Here is a 15834-nt window from a genome sequence, read left to right as displayed (position 1 = left end):
GGGACAGGTGAGGTCAGACCCCCTCCCAGTGAGACCTCACTCCCAGCACCGTCCCACTTACGGCAGGAAGGGCGAAGAAGGAGACGCCGATGAGTGTGAAGGTCGCCGCCAGCAGCCGCCCGTTCCAGGTCTGCGGGTACTTGTCCCCATAGCCGATGGTGGTGAGAGTGATCTGCAGGGAGGAGAACAGTGCCCAGCCCTTGGTCAGACAGCCTTAAAACTGAAACGACACGGCCAAAACTCCCGCAACACCCCAGCGGGAGGGACATGGAGGAGCCGGGATCGCTGCGTGCCCTGAGCTGACCAAGGGAAGGCGCAGCTCGGGGACCCGGAGGACCGAGCAGGGATGGGCAACCCTGCAGGATGCAGATGCCCCGACACCCGCCCTGCTCACGTGCTGGGTTTTCACACCAGTTGGGAGCATTTTCTGTGCCTTTTGCTGTCACGGAGAGAGCTGCCATCTGGTGCAGAGGCTGGCGGCAGCTCGGAACCTCCCCCTGGAGACGGGGTTGTGCCTTCGGCAGGGGAAGCGAACCCGCACCGTTCCCCCAAACTCCCTTTCGGCATCTCAGGAAAACAGGCAGGGCTATTTGCATGCATAAAGACCTGATTCTGCCTGTTCCCAATCCTCCCAGCAGTACCTATTAGCTGGTCTCCCTTCCTATTTAAAAACAGCCTATTAGACCAAGAGGATGAATTATAGCTCCTTCATACCACCTCATTTAGGAATGTTTTTTCCCCTCCTCAGCATTTTTGCAATGCGGCAACAGAGAGCTGGCAAGTTGCTGTCTGTATTTTGGGGGAAAGATCTGAGGGATTTGTTGGAGACAGAATCCCCTGAATGTCAAACTGCAGGAGAAGACACCTTTACCCACTTCAGTCCACAGACATCAGCAGTGGGAAATGCTGGGTATTCCCCCAGGGCTTCCAAGAGGATTTGGAGAGCCTGGGTCTGGCAGGGCAAGGCAGAGGGGAGTGGTCTGATTAGAAACATCTTTGAGACTTCTGATCCCAAAGGTCCCTGTGACACATGGAAGTGTCTCTGTCCCACAGCCTCCATGGACATAGCTGGGCCCAGGGATGGCAGCTGACAGCACGCTGATGTGGCATTGGAAATACACATTTCATTCAGAATAAAATCACTTTTACACAAATGGAAGTATGATCCCAAAGCACCCTTTAATTAGACCCACTAAAAGCCTTATCAATTAGATGCTATTTTGACAAAGTGGTTAAAAAATGCATCTACATGCCTCATTCTTACTGAAACAAAGTCGAAGCAATGCTCTCTCCATAAACACTGCAAAATTGGTTTACAATTTTTTTATAATTTCTACAGACAACTACAAGGATTAGATGCAGCAAGATCAACAAAGGGATGAGTTTATGAACCTGAAATTTGATTTATCCCATCTCTTAACATCTGCCTGTACTGGAACCATGAGCTGGACAATGACAGAAACTACTTATTATAATGAGGCTCAATTTTTTTTCGGTGTTTCTCAGTGGCAGAACAGTCTGGTGCATCTCTGCATCCCAAAAGGCAGACCAGTGATCCTCTGTTGAAGGTCTGCAGAGCCTGGGAAGCAGGAGGGATAAATCTGCCGATGGTTCTCCCCAGACTAAGCTCTAATCTGGGCTGTCACTTTCCCCCCATTGTTTAATTTCTGGTTATGTCAAATTGGGCTTTGTTTTTATTTTTTTGTCATAACTAAGGGACTTTAAAAGCAATTTACTGCTTTTTTCCCCTTTGTTGGAACAGAGGAGCTGCTTGATCAGCCGATTCCTCCCCAAGCCTGTTATTGGGATTTGATCAGATCGGGGATTTTCATTACATGCTTTGTAATCAAGGCCAAACTAGTGATGGAGCAGAAGAACAATAACGCAAGAAGATTAGAACGTCATTAATTCTCTCTTTGTTAATCGAGTAATCCAATAATTCACATGCACACGCACACACAGAGCAAACCAAAAGTATTGCCCTTTCCTCCTCTGTCAGCAGAGATGTGAAGGGGAGTGCTCGCCCCGCTGGAGTCTTTCTGGTACTTAGACCCTATTAATTTTATAAACTTTATTCCTGCGTGTTTAACAGCGCCTTGCCCAAGTGCAATTTAAATAATTAAAGGGCAGCAATACTTGTCAAAACAATGATCAAAGCAGTGTGGGGTCTCTGTCTGACCTGCCTCTGCTGTCACGACAGAGCTAAATCCCACAGCTGGGAGCACGTGAGTGCCCCGTTCCCCTGCAGCTCCAGCTAATGCAGAAATGTGATCCTTTAACGTTTTCTATGAGGTTTGTATAAGAAAAAGAGCTAAATGGAGCAGCCCAAAGCCATTTAATAAAAATGTTAACTAAGCACTCTATAAGTCGATACCTCACGTAAGTGATAGAAGATGGAGGGTTAATGGACGTTTTATTTTAATAACCAGCAGCTGTTCTATGAAAATTACTTACCAGACCCCACCAAAGTGCATCTGCGTATGTATCAAAGTGCTCATTTTCTCCTTTCTCGGCCAAGTATACCAGGAAAGAGGCCAGAATGAGGCACAGGAAGCCAATATACCACGCAGTAATCAGCTCCTGCGAGATCATTAAAGGAAAGAAGAGAATAATTGCAATCCTGGTGCGCATCTCTGAACGTTGAGTTACTTGATTGCGGCTGGATCTGAACTTTCCCTGCATTTATTTAGGTTTGAGGGCTTTGGTTAGAGGCCAGTAATGACACTTTTTTGAGATGGGACCATGAGGTGGTGGCTCTGCCAAGCACATGGGGCAATACCTGTCGTGAAGACCCCAACATCTAAACACATACAGCAAATGGAGAAGGGCATTTAATAGCTCCATTATTGCAAGATATGGACCTGAGACTTAAAAAACTAGCATTTCCCCAATTCACATAGTTAGGACTGAAATAGGAATCCTCAAATCCTTGGGGCTTCTACTTACAGAGGAGGAGCTGCAAAGTTGGGGTCTGGATGCAATATACCCCAGTTGCAGAGAATTTTTAATTCAGAATTCACAGAAGTGATTATTTTTGGATTAGGTTAATGCAAGGGTGGACAAAAGGGACCCACAAATTCCCTGTGATAGTTCTGGCTAAGGTGACTAAGCTTTTCAGGGGAAAAAAAGTGCAGGAAACAGGAGAAATGTTAAATTCATAAATTCAGAAGCAGTAAACAAAAAATTATCAACAAACTCTTCCCAAACCAATCACCTTATACCAGGGATCAGTTCTGTGACTGGAACCTCTCTCTCCCTTCTCTCCTTGACTGGTCGAAGCGCTCCATCAGACCTTGTCCCTGACTCTGCATCCCTTCCCGAGTTACCTACGGTGTCTTTCCGATCTCCTCAGGCCTGGGAGAGCTTTGGGAGGGAGAACTGAACCAAAGCAGTGCCTCTGTGGGGGAGGGAACACCAAGAGCAACTCGATGTCCCTGCTTGGGACCTGCTCACCTTGCTGTGTGCGTAGACCACAGAGCCCAGGAGCTTCCAGGTGCCGCCCCGCCGGTCCATGCGGATCATGCGCAGGATCTGCAGGAACCTCAAACTCCTGAGTGCTGAGGTGGCAAAGACATTCCCTTGGGACCCCGCTGCCAGCACGGCGATGGATGCGATCAGCACCATGATGTCTGCAGGAACAGAGGGCAGGGAAAGCTGAAGGAGTGCTGCTGGACCACTCCCAAAGGGGATGGAATTCCCACTGCCTCGGGCAGCAGAAGGCTGTGCATGAGAATGATCTCCTGGTCACTTGTATTCTGTGCTGGAAGGACATAGCATTAATCTTAAATTGGATGAAAGGAGCTACTACACACCTTGTGGAATATCCTGGTTTCCTTCTCCATGCTCGTCATCCATAAAAAATGTGTCAAATACTGCGAAGTCTGAATTTTTATATGATTCAGTGTTAACACTGCTAAACTGGGTTAAATCCTTGCAAAATGCTTGGCCTTTTTTTTTTATCAGCCATAGCTGCCTGTTACACAAAGCTGGGAATTACACCATCTAAATTGGGAATGAAAATCTCCAGGTCCTCCATAGCAGTCCTAAGGTCCTCACAGACAAAGACCAAGAAATAGGCCAAGAAAAAAAGCCTTTCCCCCTATATACACGAGGATTTGGTAAACCTCCCTCTTCCCTAATTTTCTATGCAAATTTTATAGCAGTTTTTTCTGTGGAATAAGCTCAAATCCTGCATATGACCATTGCCAGCTCCTGGACAGTTGAAGGCAGCTTCCATAGCGAAGGGCATGGCCTCTCTGCCCATTTCTTATCCCAGAAAAAAAATCACTGCTGTGCCCAGATGGCCCCTCTCACAGGAGGCTCACCGAGTACTTTACAAACAAGAATTAATTAAGTCTCATAACTCCCTTGTGAGGCAGCTCATCAGCACCAGGGAAGGCAAAGTGACACACCAAGCTTCAGTGACTCGTGAACGATTCGGTGCGGAGGTTGGACACAGGATTGCAGGATCCCAGTTCCTATGCTCAGCTTCTCCTGGCTAAACCCCCTTTCTGTGCAGCTGTCAGCGATGCCTGAGGTACACAGGGCATTGGGATGGCTCCCAGGTTGTCAGAAAACAGGGAATGCGCCGTGATGAATAACAAAAAACACGTCCGTGGATTAGGACTTCTGCCTTGGTGCTTTTTCCTGACCACGAAGCAGCTGAAGATCAACCCCCAAAGTGCATGCGAGACACCAGAGCCCTGTGCAAGCAACTGCTTGCAGTGGCCATCGTGGTTTGGGGAATCTCATGCAGGGAAGGAGGTCTTACCGATGACGCAGAAAGGCTTGCGGGCAAATTTTAACCTTCCCCTCCAGCCCCGGTATCGGCAGCAGCAGCCGGCCGCCCAGATCCTCACAAAGTATTCCACCCCAAACACCACGATGGTGACGATTTCCTGTGAGGGAGACAACACTGTTAGTCGGGAAAGAAGGATGGTAGAGAGCCTGCTCCAGAATCAGGGACAAACGCGTGACCTCGGGAAAATAGACCTCGGACAACACGTCACCAAGCTGCCTGCACCGTTCAGAGAGCCCAGGCTTGAAGGATCATCAGATCTCTGCTTTTGTGTCTTCCCTCACCCCACCCAGGGTGGGGAGAAGTACTGCATGTTGTAGCCATGAACTAGAGTTTTACACTGTCCCTGTTGTCTTTGTGTCCCCATCAGAGGACTGGCAAGCACCTCCCTGTCTCCCTGCCATTAGTCTCCAGGACTCGACTCGGTTAATGCTGAGCAGCTCAGGGAAGAGCAGAAATGGGAATCACTGGTCGGGAATCATCCTAGGACTCTTCAAAGGGGATTTCAGCTTTTTCCCTAGAAAAGTGGCCTGGTTGCCTGAGTGTGCTGGGCTGTCTGGTGCAGGGGGGTGTAGATTCTCCATCCCTTAATGCCACGTGAGCTCTTTCCATCACCATCTGAACATCCCGTGCATGCTCCCTTCCCTCTGAGTTCTTTACTAGCAGCACTTTTCTCAGCTTTCTCATGTGTCAAACCTAATGAACCCATAATTAGTCTGCAGCACCTTTTGATGTTGATGTAGGGCAGGGACTGGGGAAGAGGAAGACAGACAAAAGGAAAGATGTGTGAATCTGGCAGCCCTGCACCACTGCCGTGGATCTCTGCTGGCTCTTGGTGGCAGAAGCCACACTGTCAGTGTGAGGGATGCCGGGCTATTTCAGGAACAAAACTCTGCAGTTTCATGGTGGATCAGATAGTTGCAGGGATGTGATAGTGTGGGAGAGGAGGCAGCTCCGCCGGCTGCTCCCGATGCAGACCGTCTGCAGCTTTAAATACTGGGAGCTTTCAGCTGGGATCAGTCTTGCTACTGTGTTTTGAAATTGAAGATAAATTCAGGAAAGAAAAAGAAAAGAAAGAGAAAAAGTCTAGGAAGAAAGGTTTTAAAGGATCCTTCAAAATATTTTTAGTTTATTCCTGATACAGATTTCTCCTTTTCACATTTCTTACCCATAGGTTGTACTGGTCCCCCTCTCACAAGTGACAGTTTAAATCCTTGCCTCTAACACCCCCAATCTCAGGTTTTTGTGTGGTTTTGCCTTTATGTTAATACCTCACTGTTGGCCCCCACTTACCAGGATGTAAAGGGCCCCTTCTGAGCTGTTCTGGTACTCATCAATGGTCGAAAAGACAGACAGCACCAGGCAGGAGAAAACTAGTAGAAAACTACATAACACAAATATTAAAACAAAAAATAAAATAAAAAGGGGAGAGAGAGAGAAGGTCAGTCTTCAGGGCAGGATTTTTTCATACTCATCAAAGTAGTCCAGAGAGCAATTTTGGACTTATTTCTCTATGAGTATTTACTGCACTGCTGCTACCAGTCCATGTAAAAAGGGTGAGTAAAGTGGCCAGTTTTACTAATTGAAAGGGTTATGTGTGGATAGACCCACTGGACTGGTCAGTGCCAATCCGATTCCCCTCCCAGCTGGCAGCTCTGATCACCTCTGACATTATTTCCCTAAGGAACTGTCAGGTCTTTCTGTAACACGCTTTCAATAAGCATCCAAATGAACAGGAACATTTCTAACTGGGATAAGAGGGAGCAGACTGGCTGAAAAGCAGGAGCACAGGCTGAGCATGAACCCATAAAGAACTCCACTGATGCTCTACATCCACAAAAGCTCACACAGGAGTGGGACTACATTTCTTGTCAGGGTAGGACATTTTTGGGTGGATTTAATGTTCCTTCCTTAGGCAGTTACTCCACATTAACTCCTCATTGCCTGGAAAAGCTGGTGACTTTTTGGGTTTGTTGTAGCATCAGTGGGAGGTTGGTAGTTGTTACTCTGCTTTTCTGTGGCCAGTCACGTGACACAGTAAGGGTTTGATCCAGTCCTAGGGAATGTGATCTTGGAGTTGTTGGTACCTCGAAGCCAGAGACACCCTTGCCACTGGGGAGGGACCTGAGCTGGCCTCTGTCCCAACCCTGCAGGGACAAAAGGAGCCTCATCCTGCCATGAGCTGGGGAAGACCCAACTTTGATATCAGAGCTCTCAGTCTCTTATTTGCCACGAAATAGGGGAAATTCTCAAAACCCAGCGTGCATCCGGGTCTCATTGACATCTACATCCACGGGCAGCCTCCCAAAAGCAGCCTCAGCAGTGCCACACCAGCCTGTCACTCACAGCCTGTCCCCATCAATGCTCTGTGCTTCTCCTGAGTGCTGGGTGTTCTAATGCAAATCAAAGGGCACGAAATGAATGACAGGAGTTCAACTCTCCTCCAACACTCAGCGCCTCAGTCCACAGCTACAGAGGTGTCCTGGCATCTGCTCAAGGAAGGAGGCTTCCACCCATGCCCACTGCTTGCTGCAAGAAAGGGAGGGAAATTAATTTACTGGAGATCGATTTACTAATAGAATAAAGTAGGCCAGTGTAAGAAAAAACTAAAAGCTGCATTCTTTAAGAGCATTAAATAATTCATCTGTCTGACTTTGTCTCACATTCCTACAAACTGAATTTTGAATATTTATAAGGTTTGGTTCTGCTGGTGGGGGCTGCTCCTTTTCGGTGAATAAAGAAAAGGAGTTTCACACTGCCAGGTCGTGCTTGTGGCTTTGCAGTGACCATTAATGTCACAGCAAAAAGTAAAAATAGGGAGATTTGCAGTACTTATTTGAACCACAGGCTGAAATGTGGTGGTGAGGTAAGGGACTGCTGGAGGTAAGGGACCTTCAGAGCCATCTCAGCCAAGGCTGAGCTTTGTCAGCCACAAGATGAATTCAGCACAGAGCAGATAAGGATAATTACTTGATTCCTCACTACAAATTTTCTCTTCTAACACCAGGTTTGGTACCCAGACACTTGGAAAAAACCTCAAGAGAGTAAGAAAACTTTCCTTTCAAACTCACTCATGATGTCCCTTAATGTCTTCTCTAGGCCTCACTTAAACATCTTTTCTCCCCAGGCTGTTTATTTAAAACCCTTGCCATAAACAATCCTACCACAACCTGCCCTGCAGTCAAATGGACTCCATCCATCCCAACATCCTCTGAATTGCCCTGGGAGTGGAGACAGACCCCTGCTGCTGCCTGCACTGTTGCAGGAGGAGCAGAGCCCTGCACCCCAGTGGGGAAGGAGCTGCAACTGGGTCAGGCAGCCCCGCTCCTGGGGTGGCCCAGATTTTGCTGCAAACTTCTGTGTTGAAGTGAGAAACAAATGAATAATCAATGAGAGAAGAAAGAGAAGAGAAAAAAAGCAAACAAAAAAAAAAGATAGTAGAAAGGGATCAAGGGAAAAGAAATCCTAGGTTTTCTGATTAAAGAAGCAGAATGTGAGTTGCATTTCTCTTTGTGACCAAACATCACTGTAAAATGCCTGAGGAGACGCTGAAAGTAAAGTGCAAATATCAGCACAGGCTTGCACAGTGTTTGCTCAGGTGACCACCTTGCATGCATCCAGAAGGAAGCCACTCTTAAATGATGAGTCCTGGCAGGGACACACACCACAAAAAAAAGAGGATTCCTGTAGACTCAATTGTCACTAGACAGATATTGATGGGATAGAAAAAAAAAAAAAGAAAAAAAAAAAAGGAAAAGAAATTGCTTTATCACTCCACATCCCAAGGATGGATTGTGCAAACCATGGTTATGGGGAAAGCTGGGGCAGCTCTGGGCGCTGCTGGGGCAGCTGGATGTGTCTGTGCTGCTTCTTCCCTTCCCCAGCACATCACTGCAGCCTCATCCCCGGCCTCTCTGCTCTCCTCATTTCCCCAGGGCCAGCTCAGCACTGCTGTAATTTCAGCTCCGGGCTCCCCAGGGCTCCCATTGCCAGGGAGACCTGATGCAGATCACTCTTTCAGGGCCAGCATTAATTACTGCACTGCCAAGCATGGGAGGCAACAGGGAATGCACCAGCTCATTCAGGGAAGCATGGGAGCTCCATGGCCAAATCCCACATGGACAAAAACCTTCCCTGTCTCAGTCTTGATGACTAAGGACCCCCCTGTCCCAGCCCCCAGGTAAGGAATGGTCCTGACAGCAAGGGATGAAGGCTCTGGCTCACCACAGGGTGAGCTGCACAAGCATCCCAAAACAGCTCCATGGTGATGCACAGCTGCTTGGCTTGACCCTGTGGTCCACAAATCTTTGGGAGGCTGAAAAAGGAGACTCAGAGAATGAAACCTTTCTGCAAGGAAACTGAACTCAGGGGGTTGGGGTCTGTATGGCTCCTAGGAGGCTTTGAGGGATCTACAGAACCCCTGTGGATAGAGGAGTGGAAGAAGCAAGCTAAGAAGTGTGTCTATGTTGGAGACTGTGTGTATCCTCTGAGCTCCCACAGAGTGAAGGCAGTGGAGAACAGGAAGCTGGACTCTGCTTTAATTCCACCTAATCTAACCAGACAGATCAGGAAAGGGCTTCAGATAATTATGGATAGCTAAGGAAAGGGAAACAAGCCAATAAATAGTGTAGGTACTGGGATGAATCTAATTTTTAAAGCTACATATCTAATGAAAGCAAATTATGCCTGCAGCCTGACTCTGGGAAATGTTAATGTGTAATAAGGAACATTAATTAGGTCCCACCTAATGATTTTTACATTAAAGATGCCAATTCTGCTTAGAGTTTTGGAGAAGACAATATCCTCCTCCTGAGCAGACAGGAGCTGGGTCCTACATGATGCATGGCTGGAGTCAGCACCAGGCTCTCCCAGATCCCAGCCAGGATGCAAATGGCAGCTGGCAGTTTGGGAGTAATGTCTCCTCTGCAGAGTGATGGCAAGGAGAAAGCTGTCTCCAGCCTCCTGGAGAAGGACACCTCATGTCACTGCATCTTCTCACCCACCATCCATTCCTACAGGCATCCAGTACCACTTTCTGCTCTGACATGCCCCACGCCTGTTGCCGAGACCTTTAAGCTCAGCCAAGACTCAGCTGTGCAAATCTGACTGCTGCTAATACCAATAAATCCAAAGACCTGCAAAGTCTGACTTTACATCCAAAGGTTATGTTGATTTAAAACACCCATGCAAGCTTCTTATTACAGTTTATAAATCCCAGCACAAAATCTGCATATCCATGTTTCATATCCACTCTGCTTCAGGTTAGCAACAGAAAAAGGAATGACTGAACTCCCTCTTGGAAAAAGAATACTTAAAATGGCATGAAACAGGAAAGATTGTCCTTCTCTCTTTTTTTCCTCAGTGAAAGCACATGATGGAATCATCATAAAGCTTCTCAGGTTAATCATCTAATTTGCCTTCCAAAAGAAACCCCCTTGGAATCTACACACCCATTTACATAAGAATTTAAAAAGACCTCTGAATTTATTCCTGAAATACTCATATTCAAATAACGTTCACTGACATTCAGAAACGCTGGGGTTCCTCTGGTGGAGCACCACTAATTAGCAACCAGATTCTTGGATGCCATGGAGATGGATACAACACAAGGAGGTGACAAAACTTGTAACTTTTTAACTGTTGCCCACTTTGCTGGCCTTCCCTGGAACTGGGACATTAATTATTTGTTTAATTAGATGGAGCAAAGCTGGAAAGAGCAGTTTACTACAGGCATTCAAGAGATGCACAATGAATATTACTCTGGGTATATAAAAAAAGGCATTGATGATTGTGCTAAAATAAAACCAGCATCCTTACGGGCAATCCATCTGCAATCCCAGCAATCCATTTGCTGCGGTCTTTGTAAAATGCTGCAGTTCAAGCACCTAAAACTTCAATGGAAATCAAAGGCCAGGAAAATGCAGCAATGACAATGAGTGAAGGTGAAAGAACATCCGTATCAAAGAGAAAGAGAGACTGGCAAATGCCTTTTAGTGCTCAGAGAGCCTCAAAATTGGAATGGGAGTATTTACAGCTCAGTTTAAACCTCCACTGAATCAAAAGCAGAACTGTGAGAAAGCCATGGCTTTTCCAGGGATAAAAACTGTCATATGGCACCTACTCTTAGCCAGGAGCATCTATCATCTTTATTCATGTAAGCAATCCTGCAGTGACTTACAACCTGGCTGTTCATTTACAAGGCTAAACACAAGCCTAAATGCCTCACTCCTGGGTTTCCACATCCCTCAGGTTTCCACATCCCTCGGTCTGAGCCAAAATCATCTCCCAAGGCAAATTCTGTCACTACAAGAGCTGAAAATAGAAATGGGGAGTCCTGCCTTTTGGTCCTGTGCCTTAATAAATGGTGTTCTGTCCAAAAATTCCTCCTGATGGTGTCTCCCTGCGGTTTTGGCCATGCCCAGCTCCATTCCCTCTCCTGCAGTTATGCTCCTTGGATGAGCCTGGAGGATCCCTGAGCATCCATGTGGGTAGGAAACATTGTTTTTAGTCACCGGCTGGCTCCAAGGCAGGGATTGTCATGGTTTATAAACTTTTTAATAAATCATTATCAAAGGCCTGTCTGGGACAGCATTACCAGATCCTGTGCCTTCTCAGTGAACAGAGGTGATGCCTGTGTTCACAAGAAAACCTCTTCTCCTGCCTTCCTTCTATTTAGGCAGCACATCTCTAAGAAATAAGAGCAGGATATAGGTTCACATATATTTCCTCCTTCAACATCCACCACTTCTAAAATCACTTTCCACTCCAAGAGCTCCTCCAGCCTTTTGCTCTTGCTCATAACAGTCAGAGAGCAGAAGCAGCAGCATCTGTACCCAGTGCCCAGAGCCAGAGTCTTGATCCAAACCCATGAACTGCAGGAATTTGAGCAGAAATGGGTTTTGTATGACATAACTTGTCCCTGGTCCAGCAAAGGATTGTGTATCTTCACACTTAGAAGCAAGAGTGAGCTTAAGAGCTTTTCTGGACTGAAGCCTCAAAGAACAAAAGCCATCTAGAAATACCAGGGAATGGAGATCAAGATCTGAACACTTACAGTGGGAAAAGAGTTAACTGCAAGGAATTGCTTGGGCTTTTTTACAGGCTGGCTCTAATAATTTAACTTACTCTGAATAAAAGCCTTATTAATAATAATGACTGGATACAAAGTTCTAGCTCCAGTGTTCCTCTTTGTCCTCACCCAGAATGAATCACTTGGAAACGCTTGTCTGCGTATTCTCCTCACCCTGCACACGCAGCCTCAGAGGAGCCAGATGTCTGGAGGAAAACCCAAAGTATTAATCAAGCCTGTGCACCTGCCAGAAGAGTCTGTTCCTGCTGGGATTCAGTGCTGCTGGGCTGAGGCTTTCTTTCAAAAAATTTGGTGGGGAGAAACATGTTCATGCAGCTGCAGAAACAGCCCATGGGAGAGGATCCTAAAGCCCACGGTGCAATTACAGTGCATTGGGAGGTAAATTAAGAGTATAAAATATTGGACATTTGAGTAATTCTTAAAACATCTGTGCAGCCATTTATTCAGAGCATGTTCATCGATTTTAATGTGAGGGAAAGTTGCTGTCTCATGCAATACCCGTATTATTCAGATTGAAATCTGAGCTCTGCCTCTGTTTCATCCCACAAGGTATTCCCCCAAAAGAGCCTCCGCTTTCTCCCCACCTCTGAGGAATCACTGCTAGTGAGTACAAGAATACAAACCTTCCTAATCTAACCTTTATCTCTGTCTGAAGATCAAGCTATTTCTGTTTCTTAAGCCCTGCCTTCCTGCAACACCCCAAGAAAAACAAATTTCAGAAGTCAAGGAAACACTGCGTGGTTGGAGCATGCAGAAATCAAAATTTCTCTGGCTGAGGTCAAGCTGCTCTGGCTGACCTGGGCAAGTCACTTGACCTGACTTAACTGAGCTCTAAAACTGGGTTGAAAGCAAGAAGTCCCAGTAAAATGTAATGCTGCATCTCATCTAAACATTCCTCGAGGGAATGGGTTACACAAAAATAGGCTCTGGTCTAATTGCAGATAGGAAGATTGTCTTAAATCGTGCAGGGCTGGTTCCCGTGGCAGACAGGAATAGTAGCTGGTTTTTCAAAGGTCTGTCCCAGAAGCAGCAATTCAGCTGGAGCCTGAGGTTTCCCGCCCACCAAGGACAAGCTCCATCTCCCTGAGCTCCTCCAGCTTCGCTCCCCCATCTCTGACTGTGCACTAGTTCTGCAGCTCCCAGAACTACAGCACCTCAGAAACAAGCATCATCACCGAGAGCCTCTGCAGGCAGCTGCCAGCACAGAGGCTTGACAGCTCTCAGCAGCTGCATTAACTGTCCCAGACCCACATCAGGCAACTAAATAGCTCAAAATCCTCATGTTGCCCTTAAAAACTTCAATTTCCCACGCCTCAGCCCATGGTTTGTGCTTCTGTAAAGGCAGGACCCCAGAGCTGTGTTCTTGGGCTCTCTCCCAGCAACAGCGAAGGAGAATGGCAAGAGATATTGGCAATGTTGAAGGCACTTGGATGTCCCAGACATTTCCCAGGGTCTATCCCCAGCTTCATCCCTCAGTAATTAGAGGACAAGAAAGTGGTTTCTCAGAATCAGAGGCTAATGGATAACACAGAAGCAAAAACCACAAGTATTACCAAAGCCCTGGTAATTTCATTTGCTCACCGGTTTGTTTAATTAACAGAGACTTGGGGGAAAGAAAGAAATATTTGCAAACTGCCTGTATAATATGCCTAAGAGTTGTCAATTCCAACATCTGTTTAATTTTACCTCTCTTATTCCACTAGTGATCAGGAAGGAGCTCACAGCCAAGACCCAGGAGAGTTTGTTCGCAGCCTTTTGATTTTAGTCCCCAGAAAACAATGATGCCCAAGCTGGGTAGAAAAGCATACCCAGGGGAATAATGGGAATGCTGCAATCAGCAGGACCATGTTCCCTCCTACTTACACCAGTGCAAAATAGTAATAATCCCCTGAAATCCAAAGGGGCTGCAATGCCACAAGAGAGGGTCCAGCTCAACTGTACCCAAACCCTGCAATGCCTGAGAAACACTTGAGTTTGGCACAAGGGAAAACACAGGATTTAGTCCAACAACAAGAAATAAAAGGCCAGTGGCCAGTTTTGGAGCTCTGCATCCCTTCCCCAGGTTGGTAGGAGGGCATGATCCTCCATGGCAGAGGAGGCAGACTATGGCCCTGGTGCTTTCCATGTTTGTGAAGCTGCTCCTCTTGGGATGGGAACATTTTTGCCAGGAGCAGCCCCTGGGCCATGTGGACAGGCAGCCCAGAGGCGCTGCCCAGGGTGAAGGGATGCAGAACAAATTTGGATCTCCAGAGAGTTCAGCATTAAAAAGGCAGTGCTCTTTAGCCCTAAAAAATTGCTGAACCAGCCAGTTATACCACAAGAAGGGGAGAGCATCACACTAGCTGCCAGTCAACTTCACCACTAACAGAACTATTTTGGGGATCCTGGGAGCTGCAACTCTGAGTTCAAAGTCCTTTTGCACCAATCTCCCCCTCCATCAGCAAAGTTTCCCTGAGCAGTAGCCAGATTTGCCCCAGCCCTCTGCTCCCTGTGAGTGATGGGGACATCCTACTGCCACCACCCACACTGGCATCTTGTTGGCTCGAGGCAGAGAATGGTCAGCTCGTGACATCTGCATGGACAGTGCCAGATCTGCCAGGGCACAGCCTGTCTTTGCACCCTCACTGCTGCTCGTGGCTATGAACCACCAAGCCCCTGGCAGATGGGAATCAGGCTCAGACCAGCATCAATTACGTGGTGAATAAACCTCTAAGGCAAGGGATGAGACTCACATGATTTTCATCAAATTTGCCAAAGGATGGAGAGCCAGTGAAGGGCAGCAAAGAGGAAAAGAACCTCTTTTCCTCAGCTTTTGCCCCTTGGAGGAGGCTGCCATGTGAGCTCGGTGGGGTAGGCACATGGCAGCCAGGCTGGGAAAGCCACGAGCTCACAGAAACCAGTTTTCCCAAGTTCCCCCGCACAGCAAATGACAGGTTTGTTCCCTTTTCTTATTTCCCTGTGCCAGTAAACACAACAATAAATAGCAAGCTGCAGGAGGCAGATGATTGTGTGGTGAAAGGTGGAAAACATCTAAAAATGATTTAAAGCAGGGAGGAGAATAGGAAGAGAGGGATGTGGATTATATTCTCTGAGGAGGAGGAGGAGCTGTTCAGCTCGTGAAAGGCAGCAGAGGCAGGGAAGGTTTTTCTGCCCGCCCTGCAGCTCTTTGCTCCAGGTTATGCTCAGGACCTCTGTGCAGGTCCCTCTTTGCAGGTCCCAGCCCTGGGATGGGACCCCACCAGCTCCAGCCCTGGGATGGGAGCAAGGGCAGCGCTGCAGGTCTGGACCCTTTAAAAACTCATAAGGAACAGGGACACAGGGCATGGACACATTAAAGCTGAAAAGAGATTATCTAGCTGCCATTTCAACACGCTGGTAAATCAAAGTCGATGGAAGCCATATGCTCTGCTGGGAAGCATCCATCTCGTTGCCAGGGAAACATCCTTCCCATTTAAAATGGCAGGCAAAGGCTTGTGAAAACCTGTTTTTAACCCCCTTTTCTCAGGCACGATCCAAGTTCCCCAGCAGCTCCCCCAGCCCTGCGGCATCGTGCTGTACTGCTGCCTGGGAGAGCTGCTGCAGCTTAACCTGGGAACAGGAGAAGGAGATGGTGCCTCTCCATGAGGTCCAGATGAAATCAGATCCAGCCTGACAACAGTGAGACCCTGCCTGCAATTCCCAGCTCACTCTCAACCCCTGGAAAATACAGGGGATTGATCACCTGCCTGGGTCACATCAAGCAGTTCCACTCAGGCATACAGAGATGTGCCCAGCTGTGGGGCAAGACACTGCTACAGCAAGGGAATAACCAACAGCAGGACCATGGCCCGGGTTCCTGCTGCTCAAACACAGCCTCCTGCAAAGCAGCAGGTACCACCCGACTTCTTACAAGCAGTGAGCATGGATCTGACCTTGGGAATTACGGCAATCCGCAGCCAGGACTGCA

General features: G+C 47.4%; 1 protein-coding gene across 16 annotated transcripts in view; it reads right to left on the bottom strand.

Moving 5' to 3' along the window:
- The window catches only part of KCNQ2 (potassium voltage-gated channel subfamily Q member 2), a 65634-nt gene that overhangs the window by 36267 nt on the left and 13533 nt on the right, over window positions 1-15834 (bottom strand). For all 16 annotated transcript variants that reach the window (XR_010434839.1, XM_064674004.1, XM_064674003.1 and 13 more), the window contains exons 2-6: window positions 6092-6182; window positions 4772-4898; window positions 3454-3629; window positions 2455-2580; window positions 62-172 (exon numbers count right to left, since the gene is read on the bottom strand). Coding sequence is in view for 15 of the 16 variants with exons in the window: in XM_064674004.1 (XP_064530074.1) it covers window positions 62-172; window positions 2455-2580; window positions 3454-3629; window positions 4772-4898; window positions 6092-6182 (631 nt within the window). In the remaining variant the exon portion in view is untranslated. The remainder of the gene's footprint in view (window positions 1-61; window positions 173-2454; window positions 2581-3453; window positions 3630-4771; window positions 4899-6091; window positions 6183-15834) is intronic.

The sequence above is a fragment of the Pseudopipra pipra genome, chromosome 17 (genome assembly GCF_036250125.1).
Source record: "Pseudopipra pipra isolate bDixPip1 chromosome 17, bDixPip1.hap1, whole genome shotgun sequence".
In the NCBI taxonomy this organism is placed as follows: Eukaryota; Metazoa; Chordata; class Aves; order Passeriformes; family Pipridae; genus Pseudopipra; species Pseudopipra pipra.
Note: the sequence above shows the minus strand (reverse complement) of the source record. Positions and strands in the feature narration are given on the sequence as shown.